At 41.1% G+C, this 19,760-nt stretch overlaps 3 protein-coding genes across 9 annotated transcripts; 2 read left to right on the forward strand and 1 right to left on the reverse strand.

The window, feature by feature from the left end:
* The first annotated feature begins 132 nt into the window (after window positions 1-132).
* Window positions 133-4,602, forward strand: SAP18 (Sin3A associated protein 18). Its single transcript, XM_081860853.1, has 4 exons — window positions 133-449; window positions 1,712-1,821; window positions 2,795-2,917; window positions 3,503-4,602. The coding sequence occupies exons 1-4, from the start codon at window positions 378-380 to the stop codon at window positions 3,657-3,659; spliced, it is 462 nt and encodes a 153-aa protein (XP_081716979.1). The 5' UTR covers window positions 133-377; the 3' UTR covers window positions 3,660-4,602.
* SKA3 (spindle and kinetochore associated complex subunit 3) lies at window positions 3,864-16,127 on the reverse strand. Of its 5 annotated transcripts, XM_081860541.1 has the most exons (10): window positions 15,805-16,120; window positions 13,124-13,240; window positions 12,739-12,803; window positions 11,280-11,445; window positions 9,490-9,832; window positions 8,510-8,598; window positions 7,014-7,180; window positions 6,600-6,812; window positions 6,330-6,451; window positions 3,864-5,417 (listed from the first exon to the last, which is right to left on the reverse strand). In XM_081860541.1, exons 2-10 carry the CDS (start codon window positions 13,224-13,226, stop codon window positions 5,411-5,413), a joined length of 1,275 nt encoding a protein of 424 aa, XP_081716667.1. In that variant the 5' UTR covers window positions 13,227-13,240; window positions 15,805-16,120; the 3' UTR covers window positions 3,864-5,410. The 5 variants fall into 5 exon arrangements, with proteins under 5 accessions (XP_081716667.1, XP_081716664.1, XP_081716665.1 ...); XM_081860538.1 differs by having other exon boundaries at window positions 6,330-6,812; window positions 15,805-16,121; XM_081860539.1 differs by having other exon boundaries at window positions 3,864-6,812; window positions 15,805-15,886; window positions 16,034-16,120.
* Window positions 16,128-16,180: 53 nt separating this feature from the next.
* Window positions 16,181-19,239, forward strand: MRPL57 (mitochondrial ribosomal protein L57). 3 transcript variants are annotated; one of them, XM_081859939.1, is made up of 3 exons: window positions 16,181-16,289; window positions 16,558-16,747; window positions 18,827-19,239. In XM_081859939.1, exon 3 carries the CDS (start codon window positions 18,829-18,831, stop codon window positions 19,141-19,143), a length of 315 nt encoding a protein of 104 aa, XP_081716065.1. In that variant the 5' UTR covers window positions 16,181-16,289; window positions 16,558-16,747; window positions 18,827-18,828; the 3' UTR covers window positions 19,144-19,239. The 3 variants fall into 3 exon arrangements, with proteins under 3 accessions (XP_081716065.1, XP_081716064.1, XP_081716066.1); XM_081859938.1 differs by having other exon boundaries at window positions 16,558-16,699; XM_081859940.1 differs by lacking the exon at window positions 16,558-16,747 and having other exon boundaries at window positions 16,193-16,289.
* The last annotated feature ends 521 nt before the right edge of the window (window positions 19,240-19,760 follow it).

Consider the following 19,760-nt stretch of genomic DNA (forward strand, 5'->3'; position numbering starts at 1 on the left):
CCCCGCCCGCCCCAATCTCCGCCCAGGATCTCCGCGCCTCCATCGCGGAGCGAATCCTTATTGGCCACTTCGAAGAAGCTTCGCCTCTGAAGCCCAACGTTTTGTTTCTTAGACCTCGCGAGAACTTGCGCCGCCGCCGCCGCCGCCGCGGTTCCAAAAGCAAGCTTGACGCCCGTGGGCGCCGCCATCTTGCTTCAGCGGAGCCTGAAGAGGCGGCTAGAGGGGACGTCCGGGCTCTTGGGGTGGGGGAGAACTTGCGGCGGGGAGGAAGGTGCGGCTTGTGGGTTGGAACCGGAGCCTTGGCGCAGAGGCTGCCGCTTCTCCCCTTTCGCTTCGCTGGGCCGCTTCCACAGAGGTCGGTGCGACCAGACAGCAAGATGGCGGTGGAGTCTCGCGTTACTCAGGAGGAGATTAAGAAGGAGCCCGAGAAGCCTATCGATCGTGAGAAGGTGTGGGCAGGAGCTGGGGGAAGAGGCGGGAGGGCGCGTTCACACGTTCCACGCCCGCGTTTGCAGCAGCGTGTATGCTTCACAGGGAGGGCGCGTTCACCTGTTGGGAGACTCTTCGTGATGGCCTACTCGGACGTTCAGTGTTTAGCATTGGTGAACTAAGAGATGCCTTTCTCTCAACCATACCGTTTACTTGTGTATGTGTCCTATTTTATGGCTGAAGAAACGCTCGTTTAGATAAGTTGTCTAAGTGGTGTTGGAAAAAGTGGGGAGGGGTGTGTCCACACAAGCGGAAAGGCTTCCAATAGCAAACTTTAGTTTTTCCACTTTGGCTTGGTTTTATATCCATGGGATATTATATCTAATGGGAAAGGGCTAAGATGCAATAGCTTTTTTTAAAAAAAAATGTAGATACAAAACAGTAATAAAAGTACATAAGGAATGAGAGTACAGAAGAGATTCGCATGCAGAAGACAATGTAAATAAGAAATATCAAGACATAAAACAGCAGCACTGCCTATTACACTATAAGAGAATTGACATAGAATAATGACTCATATTATGCAGGTGAATTGATTGGAACATCTTTTGAGCAGTTAATTTAATTAGCTAAAGCCTTTATTTAGCTACAGTTTTTGCAAAATTTTGTAATTACATCCTACAGTGTCTTCTAGCCCTAGCACAATTCTCTTACATGTGAAAAAAATTCCAAGTACCTCTAGATTTAAAAAAGGTTCCACTTAAGCGCCTTGAGGTTTCTTAGTCAAATGGTGTATAAAGTTTATGAAATAAATAATAACAAACGTTACAGAAAGGGCCAACTTTTGTTATTATTTATTTCATAAAATTTATACACTTCTTCATTGAAAAAAAAAATCCCTCAAAATGGTTTATCATAGATTAAACGGATCCCTGTTCCATTTTAATGTATATAAGGTGTTGGCTTTTTGTTATCAAAATTAAAAGAAAAAATGCAATTAAATGTTAGAAATTATTTTTAAGAGTCCTTAACAATCTCAAATTTAATCTTAGTTCTTGAAATATTTCCCCCTTTGATAATTTTAGCTGCAAGAATTGATTAAAGGATAGTCTTTACATTAGTCTTACATTAAGGACTTGGTCATAAGAAAGAATTTAAAAGTGTTGTATAAAAATGTAGGTTGAAAACAAAACAATTCTTGTATGCGATCTAGGTTAGTTGGGTTTGTTGTCATTCATTGCTTGCTTTGCAACAAGTGAATGGTCTCTTCTTTGCCTTACAGACCTGTCCCCTCCTTCTGAGGGTTTTCACCACCAACAATGGGCGCCATCACCGAATGGATGAGTTTGCCCGTGGAAACGTACCTTCCAGTGAACTGCAGATCTATACCTGGTGAGTGGCAGCAGTCTGAGCTGCACTTCTCCACTTGTAGCAGTTTTGGTGTGGTAACTGAAGGTGGGCTGCCACACACCCCTCCACTGGACAGAGGCTGGTTTTTTCATTGCTAGATGAAAGGCCAAACATCAACTGGTGAAGCTTTGATATTTTTGCCTCAGATATTGAAGGCCTAGAATCTCTGCCACCTCTTATTTTAGACAGTCTGGAGTAGAGCACTTGTGGAATGCATCCAGCTCTTATTCTGTTTTCTGCAGTCCTCGACACTGACAAATACAGTCATACCTCAGGTTGAATGTGCTTCGGGTTGAGCGTGTTCGAGTTGTGCTCCGCGGCAACCTCGAAGTAACGGAGTGCATTATTTCTGGGTTTCGCCGCTCACGCATGCGCAAATGCTCAAAATGACGTCACATGCATGCGCGGAAGTGGCAAAACGCGGCATGCACAGACGCGCTGTTGCGTCTTATTACGTTCCATTCAGGATGCGAACGGGGCTCCGGAACGGATCCCGTTCGCATCCCAAGGTACCACTGTACCAGCCAGTTGGGATAAAAACGTCCCAGTACTGCTTTTTTCCTGTGGAACAATGACTAAGGTCTCTTGGTTGTCCTCCCATTTCTTATGGGCCATCTGTTGAATGCCCTGGTCCAAATTGGAATGTGACCGAGATGCAAAATTACAGTTATGTTTCTTGCTCCTAATGCTGTTGATTTTTGCATGAGTGTTCTGCAAATCGACAAAGAGCAGTTGAACAACAAGACACTCATTCTGGATTTTAGGTTATGGTGTAGCCATAGTCTAATAGTTCTTTGTCCTATATGAAATAAACTCAGACTAATCCTTTGTGAAATCTCTAAAATGAGATGTAGTTCTGGATGCAGTTCACTGACCTCTTAAGAGCTTTGACTTAATATCATGATGTTAAAATCTAGGGATACTATACTGACTTATAATGTTGCTTTTCTTCCAGGATGGATGCAACTCTAAAAGAACTGACAAGTTTAGTGAAAGAAGTCTACCCAGAAGCAAGGAAAAAGGGCACACATTTTAACTTTGCAATAGTCTTCACAGATCTTAAAAGGCCTGGTTACAGGTAATTGTCAGTGGAGTCAGTAGATGCAAATTGTAGCAAAATCTGAAAAGTTCTAATGAAATTCTTCATAGGAATTATAATACACTAGAAATTGTGTATTAGCTTCTAAAAATCTTAAAACATGTACTAGTAAGTGTCCATATATGCTGTAATCTGAACACCTAGGCTGTAAATGGGAAGTTTATTATGTAATTAGGTCCCTCCCTTTCCGCAGTCTGAGGAATGCCTTCCTAGGCTGTTGCAAAAGGGCATGAAAGTACAGGTAACTCACAACTTAAACACATTTAACTTGTGCACATTCAACTTTATGTGCGTAGAATTTTTAAAAAGGGGTGTGTAAAAAGAGGGTGGACATTCAGGAAAAGAAGACCTTTGGAAATTCAACCCCCCCCCCCAATTGCACGCAGTGTGTTGACTATATGTGGTTTTGGTTTTATCCCCATGTAAGTTGGCAGTCACCTGTACTTACCTCTGCACTTTTAAAGCTACCAAACCCACTGCTGCTGATCACAGGAGACAGTACTTGACTAGGTGGAACAAAGATATGGCACATGTTCTTATTTTGGTCTTAATTTCTTTTTACAGGGTGAAAGAGATTGGCAGTACAATGTCAGGCAGAAAGGGCACAGATGATTCCATGACTCTGCAGTCTCAGAAGTTCCAGATAGGGGATTACCTGGACATAGCAATTACTCCCCCAAATCGAGCACCGCCTCCATCAGGTCGCATGAGACCCTATTAATATTTTGCTTTCTTCTAATGACCACACTACATGGTCATACAGATTACAAACGGCTTGTTTTTTTTAATGCAAAGTGAAAATACTAGAAAACCTGTTAAGCTGTAGAAATACTGAAATTATGTTACTGTATATTTTTAGAAGGGTGCTCTCTGCTAGGTTTTCTTTTTCTGAATAGCTGAAAACCAGACACTGCAGTGTTTCTTAAAAGCGTGTAATGTTGGGCTAAAACACCACAAGCAGTCTTGAGGTATTTGAAACCGTATATATTGTAAGGCCAGCCTGTAGTGTGGAAAGATTAAATGAGAGGTATTTCATAAGTGCACTGTAAGATTGCCTTTTAAGAAATCTGGTTACTTTTTGAACATCCATAAAGTACCTATTTTGTCAGAAATCAGTCTACAACGCAATCTGGAAGAGCTGCATTTTCCCATGTACAAAGTATTGGGTGTAGATGATGGGATTGCCAATGTGGTGAGCGCAACATCTGTGCTCAATAATTGCATATTCATTGTACAAAAATATTCACCCTAATACAGCTGTTGTAGGACTTACACTATCAGATGGACAGAAGTGTCAAGGTTTGTTGAAAAGCATCCTAAATTGGTCATAATAGAAGGAAATCATGGCAGCTTAACACCTGTAATATTACACCCTATTTTATTCGCTGATGTGTAAATGCGACCAGGAGGGCTATCATTTTTGCTTCTATATTTGACTACGAAAGGATTTGAACCACTTAAGGTATTCCCAATTTAAAATGCAATTGTTGCTTCAACTGGAAGTTACATCCTTAAAAATGGGAAGTTCTGAAAAATCTTCCACAGGCAAGGTTATCCATTGTTTCCACAGCTGTATGACTGTCTTGATATAATTAAGTCCTTGTGAAATAATTTTATTTTTTTAAAACTTGTAAAAATAAAAGCAGTGACATAGCTTTGTAAAATGTGTTTCATGACAATGACAGCAGTTGCTATCAAAAACAAAAATTGGAAGTTTTCCTGTTGCTTGCTTGCCCACCTGCCCTTTTGTCTAGACATTACATCACATGCTGTAGACTGAAGATGTGATTCTCTCATGAATTGCTTGCTATAAAATTGAAAACATTCTCGATCATGATAGAACAGGATTGCTTTAGTTGGAATGTTAGTGGGGGTTTTGCCCATAACAAAAATATGGGGTATTGTACAGTGGGACTTCTGCAGCCTCTCAAATCTGCCCCAGGGTCCCCTCTACAGCACTTAAGTGGATGCCTTCTTAATACTATGTTGAAACATTAGTAACAGACCATGGTTAAGTATGAACACTTACAATCTTGGATGTTCCATCTAACTTTTTTCAAATTAAAAAAAATCAAATTTAAAAAACCACAATGGCAACTCCCGCAGTCCTAAAAATATGCAGAAAATTTGCAGGCAGGGAGGGTGGATTCAAATATCGAATTAGTTTTAAGAGCAGGGCAGCAGAGTTGGCCACTCTTAATACATTATTTCCCCCTCGCTTCTACCATCCTTACGTATCGGCTCACAAGCAGAATTTAAACAAATATTTAATAAATGCAGTCCTAACTTCCATTAACAGGTTTTCATAATGTATTTGGGGGTCTCTGGGGAAATGAAAGAAGAGAATATAGTTTTAGTTAAACTGGTTGCCAAACGGTTAGAAATAAATATTCTGATATTTTCCCATGGAGTTTTCTGGACAATCTTCATTATAGCAGCCTCTAAAAAGCCAAGTCATAGCCTTCGTTCAGATTATTTTCTGCAAATGTAATAAAAAAACAAACAAAGCAGTTAAATTATAATATTGGCACCATGTTCAAGTGACTTCCATTGAAACATGCCCATTTGTATCCATTTCATAGGGGTCTTGACTAAAGGACAGCCATCCTGGGTTGTTGTTGTTTTTTTATGTCTAAAGATTTACTTTTCTAATGAACTGCTAAGTCTGAAAGTGGAAACACATTGCATTCTTTCTTTACCAGTCTTTGAACTCCTGTTCACCTTTTCCTCCAGTAAACGTGGGTCATGCCCAGGCAATGAGAGCTGATTTGAGTAATGGGATTTTCAATTAGCCCAATTCCACCTTTCAGTCTATCCTCCTTTCTATTAGACACTGACAAGGCTCTCAGTGGCTATGTTCTATTTCCAGTGTCAGCCGCAGTTTGCCTCTGAATGCCAGCAGCAAGGAATCTCAAGTCAGAAGAGTGCTGTTATGCTCAAATCCTGCTTTTGGGCTTCCCCATAGGCATCTGGTTGACCACTGTGGGAACAGGATGCTGGGCTAGACAGGCCACTGGCCTGATCCAGAGCTATTCTTAATATATACTGAATCTTAAAACTTCAACAAGATATTGGCAGTAGCTCCAGATCCACACAGTGTTTCCAAGAACTATGACTGGTTGCAGGAGAGTTCCCAGACAGCTAGCTTTCATTGATGCCATGTGGTGGGTTGGAATTGTGGCTGGGCGCAAATCCACATATACAGCAAGAGGCAGGGATGAGTAGGGGTCCTGTTCTTTGGACACCATGCCACAAATCTACCTACTAATTCCAGGCCTTCGCGACGGGCAGTGAGTGCCTCATATGCCTGCACATAGTACAACGCTACTTCCACTGAGTGTCTGGAAAAGCCAGGGGTGGGTGTGTGGAATACCTCATGCTCAAATCTCACCTGTTTTCTTTGTTCCCAGTATCAAAAACAGGCTGTTTTTCAAACTGTGTAGCAATTCCTACACGAGTCCCCTTTTCCAGTGATCTGTATGCTTCTACCTTTGGATTGTATTTTGACAAGATCTGTAACAAAAAATAATAATAATAAAGTAGATGATGTTAGAGAAGCGTGGACCTTTCCAAGTTTTATACTTTCCATGCACAAGGAAAACAATTTGCTGGCAAAAATGTCAAAATCGGCATTAGCAGCAGGAAGGTTTAACTTGTTCACCTGAGAAATCTGCCTTGGAATCACGGTTATTTCAGGAGGAGGAGGAGGAGAACTGAACAGGCTACTGTAATCTGATATTTCTGGAGGAGGCAGTTCTTCAAGCCTATCCAGTACTGCTGAAGGTGCTTCAAGACACTCCATATACTTGTCTGAATGAGGGACAGGTGGAACAGTGCCGTATCCAACAACAGTATTATTTGGGACACATGTTTGCTGTAAGGAAAAAAACCCCAAAGAATTGCAATGTTCAGATAATGAAATACAAGGACAATTTTTTTTTAATTTTAAAAATCATGCAGTTAAAACATCCTTTGAAGATCTTCATTGTTAAAAGCCTTTCCTATGAGTACAGCACGGTGCAGAAGTCCCATTAAGAGACCCATTTCATTTACAAAATAAAAACTCAGTGCTTACTTTAGGTTTTGTTATCAGAGACTCTGTATCTGGAAGAGACGTTTCTGTCATATGATTAGAGGCATGCAATTTATTACTCTCTGGGGATATGGCATCCTTTCTGCTGGGAATCTTCAAGCCAGGTGTGCAGAACTCAGGTGCAGCGGGTGAAGCCATATAATCCTCATCTGAAAACACAGTATATGATTGGCAATTTCACGCAGATAGTGAGTCTACAAATTCAGGCGTAAAAGGATGAAAATGCAGAACTGAGGACCACACTTCCATGAATGAAGAGTTCTCACTGGACCCAGAGATTTATATCTGAATGCAATAGAAACTTTCATCACTGGTGAATGCAAGCTTTTGGCCTTTCTGCATAGCAGAATTTGATATATGCCTCTGAACAGTTACATTCAGATAATGAAATCAGATTGCCAGAAACAAGTTTTCCCAAATTCTGAAACTCCTTATCAGGATAAATTGTCATCACTCTCGCAGTTCATACCCACTTCAGTGGTTTCTGGTCCATTTCCAGGCCAAATTCAATGTACTGGATATGACCTTAGGCTGGGGCAGCCAACATGATGCCCACCTTGAGAACAAATTATCCAAACGGCTGCCGCCTCCTTCAATATCAACTAGGGCCACCCTCCTGCTTGTCCCACCATCTGATGTTCAACTGATGGTGTTATCACATGTGGTTGGTTGCCTCTAGGCTCCAGAACCTATCCCCTTCCCGAATGAAGTCAAAGACATTTTTCATTCCAGCAGCCTTTAGGTGTGTTGAATAGGCAATTGTTTTGTTTTGCTCCTGGCTTTAAATTGGAGCTGCTTACTAGGTTTTATTTCAGCTTTCATTCTGCCTGTTCTTTGTTTTTCTTAGACTGTTCTTATGAAACTTGTGAGCTGCCTTGAACCTTTTTCTAGACAGAAAGGCAGTATATAAAGGTTTTTAAGGGCAGGGGGTGCAGAACAGCTTCAACCTATATTTGGATAGCCCAAGATGTTGTAAGTTATTCAACTGTATGAAATATCAATTAAAAATATTTTTTATTCAATTTCTAAATAAATGCGCTTCCCAGTTATTTTCTTTGTACCGATTGGTCAAAACACTGGAAGAACAGATTTAGGCTGCAATTCTAAACACAATTTCTAGGGAATAAGCTCTATTAAACAAAGTGAGACTGACTTCTGAGTAAATATACAAAGGCTCACACAAGAAAGATTATTACTTCTTTTTAAAGAAAACTGATTAAGAGAGCCTGGAATATCCCTGAAACCAGGCCTCCACAGGCTCCCTTTGGATAACTCTTTACTTTCATTACGTTTCTTCTAGATCACAGACCTCCATGGCACACGTGTTACCAGGAGATCTGCCAAGTGCCAGCTAGGTAGCAGCCTCACATGCCTTCAGACTTTATACTCTGGAATCTCTTTAGTTACAAGCCTAGGATATTTGAATGGTTCCTTACGGAAAAGAAATCACTAGCCTAATTTGAATACACGGGGCTTACCACAAAATTTGTTCTTTTGCTTAGGTGTAGCTAGGTTCTTGTTTGATTCCAATTCCACTGCAGATTCACTCAGTTTATTATTAGCTTGCCTAAGGATAAGACAAAAATATTGTCACATCATTTCAACTCCCTTCTCTTTTCAGTAATTGTGAATTGGGCAGAGGGGAACAAACTTAAGCACAAGTAAAATAAAATTTTCCCTGTTTACCCCGGTCTCCATTTCCATCCCATTCCTCCTGTGTTGAATTATAGACCGTAAGCCTCTTGGAAGGGAACTTTACAAAGTACATGCACTCAAATATTTGGGGGACTGCAGTTTATTAAGGAGGCTCAAGGAGATGCCCTTCTCTACTCTCCCTCTTTCATGACTTCAACACAGATCCATCACCCACACTTGCGGCCATCTTTTCTGATAGCTCAACTCTCTTCCACAGTCCCATCACAGGTTGGATGGAGAGATGGGGGCTTGCTTTTCTTCTCCCCAGCGCTAGGTTATTACTGATGGCATCCGGAAGGGGATGGAGTTATTTTGTGCATTTTCTTTTTTAAAACTGGAAACCATTAGCTGAAAGTGTTTTGTACAAAAGGCAGAATTAAAAAATCTCAAAAAAGAGTAAATGGTTAATTGGTCTTCCAGCTGGGGGGTCAGAACCCACTACTTGGGCGCAGCCTGATTCAAGATAGATTGCAACAGCAGTACCAGCACCGTATAAACATGGTTTTTTAAAAAAGGAAAAAAATGAGTCTCCAAGTGCATACTTGGGTTAAAACAGGGAGGGGGGTGCAGAGTTGAAGACCACTGCTCTAAAATGATGGTGCCATTAGAGGTTAGCAGCAAGTCTCACCCTCCTCCCACTAAATATTTGTGTGCACACAACATCTGCAAATCTGCTGGCCGATCACCTCAAGGATTGAAAGTGTCATCAGATTGAGAAATGAGAACCCATGTATTTTTGGAGCTCTCAAAGGATGTCACTTACCTACTGTTTTTGGGATTGAGTAGGAAGATAGTTTGATCTGCCACTAAACTTGTGGTATCATCATTCAAACCCATTTTATACCCATAGATACGAAACTGTTCTGCCTTGGGTGATAAACGCTCAGAATAATCCACTCTCGGTTCCTCCTTCTGTGCATATGTGGGCTGATTATGCAAGATGCCTGAAGTACTTGGGAGAGCATATTTTGAAAGGCCAAAATCTGAAAGCTGTGGAATTTGCAGCAGAGCATGATGTGCAGATGATTGTTCAGGAAAATCAAGGATTTTGGGCTCTTCTTCAGCAGATGTAGACTCAGGGTTAATTTCAGCTTCATCCTGTTTTGCTTTATTGAAAAGATAATCTGCTTAGTTTCAAAAATAACCAACTTTTTAAAGAGACTGAATTGCTCATAGTCATTTCCACATTTCTGATCTAATCGAAGGAGATCAGGAGTATTAGCACAGTATAGTGAACTAGTTGAATTTCCGTTGTTAATACAGGGTTATGGTTTAATATTTAGCAGATTCTCTTGTCGGGTGGATTTGTTTTAAATCAAATCGATTTAAATCACTAGTCAGCAAGACTTGATTTAAATCATCTTTTTTTTTTCTTTTTTACAAAAAGACAAATTCTTGCTGGTATTATCTTAATATTTACAACCAGATGAAGGTTTCATTTTTGGAATAATAAATTTTCAGAATAGTTTTTACAGTTACATCAAAAATTACTGATTTGGTTATACTATTAGAAATACATAGACAGATAGTTATGAAATCATTATGAGGTTTAATAAGTTAACTGTTTATATTTGGACAACTTTTCTGCTGTACTTTATTGGAAGGAGAAAAATAATCATTTCCTTAATAACAATTTAAACAATTTATTTAACTGAAACAATAACATTATAGCATATGTATCCATGTTTGTTAACTGATGTGGTTAAACAATTAAAAATAAATAAATCTTAGACTGAGTTTTAGCACACATGAAAAACTTAAAACAAATCCTTATTTTCTGATGAATAGCCTTTGGACTAATCTGATTTAAATTTTAAAAATCAGTTTTTATCCACCCTGTTCTCTTGTAGTCAAGCTTTGCAAACTCAATTAAAATCCTAGTTCAAACTCATTATAAGAGAAATTATAAGAAAGCCTGGTTACAACTAATAATAATATACCATTGTGAGGATTGATATATACTATTTAATAATGGTATAGCAAACTATAGAAGAGGAGTGGAATTTCATGGATAATAGGAAGAAATAGCAGTGAGGAGGTACATAATATACTCCAGAGTTCCTAAGCATATTTAGGAAACAAGGAACTCTACCGTTCGACTGTGGCTTAAAAAAAGAAAGAACTAAACCTGACTAGCTACACCAGAATATGGATGTACACTTGAATGCAAACACCACTGAAAGCAATTCACTGTGGGCAGTATCTGCAACTGGATGGCAGGTTTATTACGCAAATCTTAACACAGCAAGCGATACGTGGGCAGAAGCCTGGGAAGTATATTAAAGAATTACATTAAAGCATATAGCTTCCACAGCTTCAGTACTTATAGGCATATAGCAGTTACATAAGTCAGAGCTTTTAATTAAAAGGATTCTAAGCACATTTTACACTAGAATAAAAAAGGAGGATGACTGGAGTGAGTATGCAACAAAAGTATTAGCAATTTCCAAGCTGAAAGCTTCTATTGCATTCTGTAAAAACACCCAATATGTTCTTTAATTTAAAAAATGCACATACAGCGATAAGTGAAATGTGGAATATATTCAGAGTTACCTGCATCCTCGCCAACAATGGGTTTATAGCCATATTTCTGGAAGAAGTCTCTTATTTTCCCAAGATCTGTTGAAGTTCGTTTCATCAAAACTTTAGTGGCTTTCAAGAAATAATATGTAGCATCTCTTTCTGAAGAACTCTTACAAAGAGTATTATCAGCATCACTCTTCAATTAAAAAAAAAGTTTATCTTTAGACAATGCTGAACAGTTTGTATAGGTCAGCAAGCAGTATGGCAGGATTATGACATCAGTTTTTTATTATTGCCAACAGAAAAGCAACAACAAAGGGTTCTTTTTTTTAAACGAAGGGAAAAATTCTACAAAATATGAATGATATACTGTATTTTTCGCTCTATAAGACGCACCAGACCATAAGACGCACCTAGTTTTAGGAGGAGGAAAACAAGAAAAAAAATATTCTGAATCCCAGAAGCCAGAACAGCAGGAGGAATCACTGCGAAGCGATCCCTCGTGCTGTTCTGGCTTCTGGGATAGCTGTGCAGCCTGCATTTGCTCCATAAGACGCACACACATTTCCCCATACTTTTTAGGAGGGGAAAAGTGCGTCTTGTAGAGCGAAAAATACGGTATTCCTCCACATGCTTTTGGAGGATTAGACCCAACATTGTATATCACTGATGGATAATTTGGTGCAAGCTTAACAGAAGTATTTTAATTTTCCTGCATATTTAGGATCATAGCTGACACACAGGAAGAAAACAAATGTTACCCCTTACTACTAATGTGACTTACTTCATAAATGCAGAAATGTGAACATTCACTACCAAACAGGACTTATTTTCATGCTTACATTTAGTCCTTTATTTCAGAGTGCATAGAATCAGAATTGTAGAGTTGGAAGGGATTTCAAGGATCATCAAGTCCAACTTCCCGCAATGCGGGAATCTCAACTAAAGTATCCATGACAGATGGCCATCCAACCTCTGCTTAAAAACCTCCAAGGAAGGAGAGATCAGTCCCTTCCACTGTCAAACAGCTCTTACTGTCAGAAACTTCTTCCTGATGTTTAGCTGGAAATCTCCTTTCTTGTAACTTGAAGGACTTGAAGTCCTAGGTGGGACTGGAACAAATGCTGGCTAGCTCTTTCTTTAGAATTTCAGTGAATTAGAACTTGGCATACCTAATACAGTGGTACCTCAGGTTAAGTACTTAATTCGTTCCGGAGGTCTGTAACCTGAAACTGTTCTTAACTTGAAGCACCACCTTAGCTAATGGGGCCTCCTGCTGCTGCCGCGCCGCTGGAGCACGATTTCTGTTCTCATCCTGAAGCAAAGTTCTTAACCTGAAACACTATTTCTGGGTTAGCGGAGTCTGTAACCTGAAGCGTACTTAACCTGAAGCGTATGTAACCTGAGGTACCACTGTACATAACCAGTGAAATTACAGCAAGAGTTTTAAAAGGTGGGGCAGGGGTTGGGGAGAGTAGATCAAAAGTACCTTTAGTGTTCTGACTTCAGAGAACAGTTCGTGTAAGTACCTCATTGGTGAATCTTCTTCAAACTCTTCAAGCCATGTTTTTAAATGAAAATGGATTTAGAAAGAAAACACAATTCAGTATCTTTAAGGTATTCTGCAGGACAGCAGTTCCCAAACTATTTTTCCTATGGACCATTTGAAAAACTCACTAATGGTCTTGCTGGACCATTTTTCACCTCACTGTAGCAATGCACTGTGCTAGATGCTGTATGATTTTTAATTACAATTTTATTTATTATATTTTATTGTATTACAATTTGAATTCCATAGAATACTATGTAAAATACAATAAATAATAAAATACCATGTATTTTTTTTTTATTTTAGTTCCATGGGTCTTCCTTACCTGTGTCATCACTCTGAAAAATCTGCTTCAGCTGCTCGGCCTCTTTTTCCACAGTGACTGCTAAGGTTCGCAGTTTGTTGAAGAACATGCCGCTGACGTCCATAGTGAAGGAAAACCCTAGACAAAGCAGCAGGTTTTTGTTGCTATTGGCATAATTTGCAGAAAGAATACAGAGCAACTTTACAACAAATAGGCAGAACACAACCCATAGAAGAGTAATAATAATAATAACAACAATAATGTTTTAACAGCTCAGCATTGGGAAATTTGGTTGTTTTGCAAGAGACTTTCCTCACAATCAGTTTAATCCAAGGAACACCTGCAGCAGAATAAATTTGTGTCACATACACTGCTGGATATTGTGTGTTGTCATTAGCTACCATTGATACAACACCCACAAAGATCTGACATTTCTGAGACTTTTCAGTGCATAGGAAATGCCACAGTTTTGTGTTTGTGTGTGTTATTATCACTGATAATTATATTTTTTGGATTCAAGTTGAAGTGAAATTCCATTCCCTTTGAAATAAAGTACCAAAGAACACTGCAATTTTATGAGAAGCCATCACCCTAATAATTCAAAGAATATCTTCCTCAAAAAGCAACCAGCTGTAGCTACAGCTTGCCAGTGTGCTTTGTTGCCTCTTTTACTATGCCATATACAGTGGTGCCCCGCAAGACGAATGCCTCACAAGACGAAAACCCGCTAGACGAAAGGGTTTTCCGTTTTTTGAGACGCTTCGCAAGATGAAATTCCCTATGGGCTTGCTTTGCAAGACGAAAACGTCTTGTGAGTCTTTTCGCTTCCACCCACCTTTTTCTAAGCCGCTAATAGCCGCTTAGCCGCTAATAGCGCTAATCCGCTAATAGGGGTGCTTCGCAAGACGAAAAAACCGCAAGACGAAGAGACTCGCGGAACGAATTAATTTCGTCTTGCGAGGCACTACTGTACAAATGATGTTATTACAGAATAAAGCATGGAATAGTATATTGTAGCTAATCTAAGCTATACAACTGCATTCTAATTTGTGAGCCTCAGGCCAGGGACTGTGCATTTTAATTTTGCTCAGGACTTTGAGCCCTTCTATAAAGAATAAATGGCAGTGATTATTTAAACAAACAGATTCAAATGTTTTATTATTAGTTAATATATTAGTATACCACCCTTCAGAGGGCGGTTCACAACATAAAAATGCAAAACAAGAACATAAAATACATATTATGTGTTTTACATACAAACACAATTAAAAGACAATAGCCAAAGGCCAGGTTATGGAGAAAGGTTTCTGCCTGGTGCCTGAAGATATTTAATGAAGGTGAGGGAGAGAGCATTTCCTAGCAGGAAGCCACAGTAGAAAAGACCCGTTCTCATGCTGCTACCCTCCAGCAGAGGTGGTCCTTGAGAACCTCTGTTTCCTGAGAGTAAGATCCACTGAAACCAATTTTCTTCTGAGTAGGCACTGCACTGCAAGACTGAACTTTTTATAAGGTCCTAGACAACTCAGGTCCAGGCTTTTTTGTAGATCACCTTGACCGCTATATCTCCACACTCAAAAGATGAAGTGCTCAGTGTGCAGCTACTGACAAGGCCTTCAGTACGGTTGTACAAATATTATTAAATTCTGCCCCCTCCTTGATTAGACAGGCACCTATTGCCCTGTGCTTTGGACATCTACTCAAACCTCTGCTTTTTACTCAGGTCTTCCTCCAGCTAATTATTACTTTAGCCCATGGCCAATACAATCTACCACGAATGACTTTTAATATGCTTTGCAATTTTGTTTTGATATTTCATGTTAAGCATTTTATAAATCCTTAAAAATGTGGATCAAGCCAAGGCCTCTTCAGTCCAGCATACTAGGGCCAGCCAGATGCTTTGGAAGCTTCCTTATGGAGTTTGAAGATAACTCTCCCCTAGTAACCTCACTATCCAAGAACATGCTTTCCAGTTATATAAAAAGAAACGTTTTACATGCTGCTATTTTTATTGTTGCTAAACTCTATATCTATATTACCACACTTTACACCTTAGAATGCTTAATGGTATATTTTATTGCTGCATTGCATCCACCTTGGGAGAATTGTTGTTTAGTCGTGTCCGACTCTGTGACCCCATGGACCAGAGCACGCCAGGCACTTCTGTCTTCCACTGCCTCCCGCAGTTTGGTCAAACTCACGCTGGTAGCTTCAAGATCACTGTCCAACCATCTCGTCCTCTGTCGTCCCCTTCTCCTTGTGCCCTCCATCTTTCCCAACATCAAGGTCTTTTCCAGGGAGTCTTCTCTTCTCATGAGGTGGCCAAAGTATTGGAGCCTCAGCTTCAGGATCTGTCCTTCCAGTGAGCACTCAGGGCTGATTTCCTTCAGAATGGAGAGGTTTGATTGTCTTGCAGTCCGTGGGACTCTCAAGAGTCTCCTCCAGCACCATAATTCAAAAGCATCAGTTCTTCGGTGATCAGCCTTCTTTATGGTCCAGCTCTCACTTCCATACATCACTACTGGGAAACCCATAGCTTTAACTATACGGACCTTTGTCAGCAAGGTGATGTCTCTGCTTTTTAAGATGCTACCTTAAAAAGAACTGATGATGTTGTTCAACCACTATTAAGGCTTTCCAAAACTTGCCCTCCCCACGTTTTAAAGAAAAACCTAAAAGGTGCAGAAGACAAAAAGTAGCCTTACCGTTTCCACGCTTGGGGAGCCTGCAACTTCTCTGCCTTCTTCCACACGACCGCTCACTAACACGTATTTACAGCCCCTCTCCCTACGGGCAGGAACAATAAAACAGTGAGGGAGGGCGAGAAACAAACGCGCGCAGACTCCTGCCCAGTAAAAGGGACCTTTTTGAAGACCAGCAAACGGGGTGGGGTGGAATTGCTCCTTTAAATCTCTCTCTGTCTCCAACCCCTACCGCTTTTCTCTCACGCCACACCCGCCTCTCCCGCCTCGACGTTTGAATCTGCCAGCTCAGCGATTGGTCAGCTGGGAAGCGAGCGAGCCAGCCCCGCCCTTGCTTACTTTCCACGCCTCTTCAGTGAACCTGGGAGGTGGGGTGGGAGGACATCTCCTCACTCTCGCGAGAGCTTTGAGGCTGAAGCGCGGAGGAAGCTTTCGGGCGGCGCCATTTTCTTTTCCCTGCCGAGGTGGGACGGGCGGACCTGTGACCGGTGAGTGGAAGAGGAGCAGCGGGAAAGGGGTTGCGGGGACGGGCGGGCAGAGCGGAGGGACGGGGAAGCAGGTGGGCGGGGAGAAAGGGTTTCCCTCTAAACCGGCGGCAAGAGGAAGCGGGCGGGACACCGAGAAGCTGCCCAAGGTGGCCGGTAGGCATGGATAGAATTGCAGTGGAAGGAGTCAGGGGCTAGTTGCCATCCCATCCCGGGATGGGAGCACTTCAGACGTGTCAGATCTGCTGCTTTTTCTTCTTCTTGTTACTAGAGCTCCCAAGATTTACCAGCCGAAGCCCAGGCGCAAAAGGCAAACGTGTAGCATTAAAGCAGAGGACGCACCTTGAGCAGCAGAGGCGTCGTTTTCCGCTGCTGGAACTGAACTCGGTTCACAGTCCTTTCACACGCTCCAGGTGAGCCTCCAGGGAAGTGGGGATCCTCTGGTCCTCAAGGACGTCCAGGTTTGTCCATGGGGCCATTCCCCCCCCCCCCATCATGCACACCTTGCTGATCAGCTGATATCACTGGTGGCATCAGGCGATGGGCGAGGGAACAGGGTCAATACAGAAAGCAGGATTTCATTCCCCATGAGTGGGTGGAGGTGGGGAGCCAAAGCAGCTTACATGCTTCTTCCAGCATGTAGTGCATAACTGTCAACCTTCCTTTTTTTGGCAGGGAATTCCCTTATTCCAGCGCCATTTCCCGCTGCTATCCCAGGTTGTTAGATATCCGGTAGACTGTCCCCAGGACAGGTGAGGCGGCTGAGCCCTTATTTTCAAATCTGAAAGTTGACAGCTATGATGTAGTGTGTGAGAGGTGTTTCAAACAACACGTTTGAGAAGCGATGTAGGGCAGCCTCCACACTTTCCTTACAGCAAGAAATGGGAGCGTGGGGGTTGCCTTGCTTCTCAAAAGTGTTGTTTGAATCAACCACATCTAAATTCCCAAGACTAGGAATTTCAGCAGCATGAGAGGTTTGCAGCTATGTGAATTTATTTCAGAGTTTACTTTCTACAACGTGCAGGTGGTAGAGGGCTTCCCTAGCCTCCCTGTGAGATAACAGGGACAGGGCTTTATCGGTGGTGGTCCTACACTTTAGAACTACATCCCCAAGGTGCAGTCCCTCACTGCTGGTGGTCTTTAAAATAAATATTTCTTCTGGGGTTTTTCCCCCCTGGTTTGCTGAATTGTGTTGTACAGTACTTGAAAAAAAACTATTTAGATGCTGCTGCGTTTTTGTTATTTTATTTCATGCATTTAGAGTAATGTAAGCCACTTTGTGCTCTGAAAACGGGGTTAAGAATAGTTTAATGGACGAGAGCAATCAGTAACAAAGTGTGATCTTTGGTACTGGGAGAGACAGGTTTCAGCTGAGTGACTATTTTCATGTGTTAATACTTTTTTGGGGGTGGGGTGGGGATTATATTATACTCCTGTGTCTCTTCACATGAATCTGAGATCTCCTGGAGATTTCATGATATTTTTTTCTCACAAAATCTCCAGGAACTTGGACGGCCTGCAAGAGCCTCCTGGAGCCCAGGAAGCAAGGCGGAGAGCTTAAAATTAAGCTCTGTCTTGCTTCACAGTCAAGATTGCTCATATGAAGGTGGTTCAAGTATCGGAATTTTTGCATATGAGGTGCTACCCCAAGAATGTAATCCCTGCTCAGTGTACTACTGTGGGTTCGGCATAGCACAGTAGGTGGGGTTGGCATATCAGTGTGAAGGCTTTGTTTGAGCTCTTCTCTGATACTTAGTTTTTGATGTGGGTCATTCAAATTTGAGTCCCCAGCTGATGACGGGGGCTGCATACACACCATTCATTTAAAGTCTACACACCCCTCACAGAATCTGTCCAAATAATTTTTATTGATTTCCATGTAAATACAAGAATATATAACTACAGTAACTTGTCCTGTGGTACATTCTTATTAAGTTTTGTATGCAATACACAGCACAAGCAATATATTTGTTTATGCATTATCAATTCAAGTCTCCGCTCCACAGAGATTCTTGTGTTGTTGTTGGAATAAAAGTACAGTATATTCTGTCCACCTCTCACAGAATCTTGAGGACCGTAGTTTACCCCTCATAGAGCTACAAGTGTCAAGATTTTATTTTATTATTATTATTTTTGCAGGCAAGGAATAAGCTTTAAATGTATGGTATGTACCTAGCCTCAAATGGTACAACCCTTACTGGCTTATCAGTAGTAAGTGTTGCCTCACTTGGATTTTCCATTAACTGAAGAGAATCAAGGGAAGGGAAGAGTGCCTTTGTAGGAATCAAAAGATGCACCAGTCTGTCCTCTACTTACACATTATCAAAAATCAAGAGAAAGACCCCTGCAGCCTCTGACACAAGGATGATTGCCAAAAATCCTATGAGATAGGTGTACACATTGATGTCTCAAGCTAGAAGTCAGCTTCTCTAATTCATCATAGCCATGGGTTCTAGCTGCTAACTGTAAATAATATTGACCTCTTGTATTTGATTGAAGAATATTCAAGTAATCAATGTTAACCTCCTTTGCTGTTAAAGGTATGTTTCTGACCATAGCACGGCTTCGAAACCGCATTCCTGGGAGTCAGTGGATTGGTAAACACAGACGGCCGAGGTTTGTTACAGAGATAATGAAACAGGGTATCATCAAGAGGCTGGAAAGGGAAGCTGAAAATGAATATTGGCTGAGCCGGCCATACATGACAAAAGACCAGGAGTATCGCCACAATGCAGAACGCAGACGTTTATGGCGGGAAAGAGCAATGGCTGCAGAAAAAGCTAAGTTTCCAGAGCATAAGTATGCTACAGAACATCTGGGTCACCTTAATGTGACCAAGAAATGGACAGAAGCTTGAAAATTAAGTTGGTGTTCAGCTGGACTGCTTGCAATTGCTGACAGTGGCAACCACCAGTTATGTAAGAAGGCCTGTAAATAAATGTATTACTCTTCAGCTCTCAGTCTCAGTGCTCATTCCAAGTTACAGGTGTTCTTTTTCTTCCAAACTTTGGTAATGCTATTCTGCCTAGAAAGGATCATCCTCTCTCCTCAAGTTGTGCTTGCAAAAGTTTCTCGTAATAATCTGATGTTCACTCCAGAGTAATGTCCAGTTATTCGTTCCTTCTAGGTGTTATTTTCCCAGTGTTAAATCCAGGCATCTCAGTTTCATTCCTTTCCCTTCCCATCCTAGAAGTCCAAAAGAGGTTCTCCAATTATTATTAAAAGTAAGAGTCAGCCTTAATCTTCTTCCGGTCCACCCTCACAACTTTACCACCAGATTTTAAAAGACAGTTCAGTCCTTATTCTTTATTCGTCATGAATTTCTTTACTGTATTTATATGACAATGTCCACAATTGATCAGAAATTAAGTAGACATTAACTCGCACTCCCGCAAAAGTTCCTGTATCTTCCAGTTCCATTTCCTGTTGCCATGGTCTTCAGTCCTTGCCATTTTTTCTTTCAATTTCCTGTAT

Source organism: Podarcis erhardii (assembly GCF_964252035.2).
Source record: "Podarcis erhardii genome assembly, chromosome: 4".
NCBI classification, from domain to species: domain Eukaryota; kingdom Metazoa; phylum Chordata; class Lepidosauria; order Squamata; family Lacertidae; genus Podarcis; species Podarcis erhardii.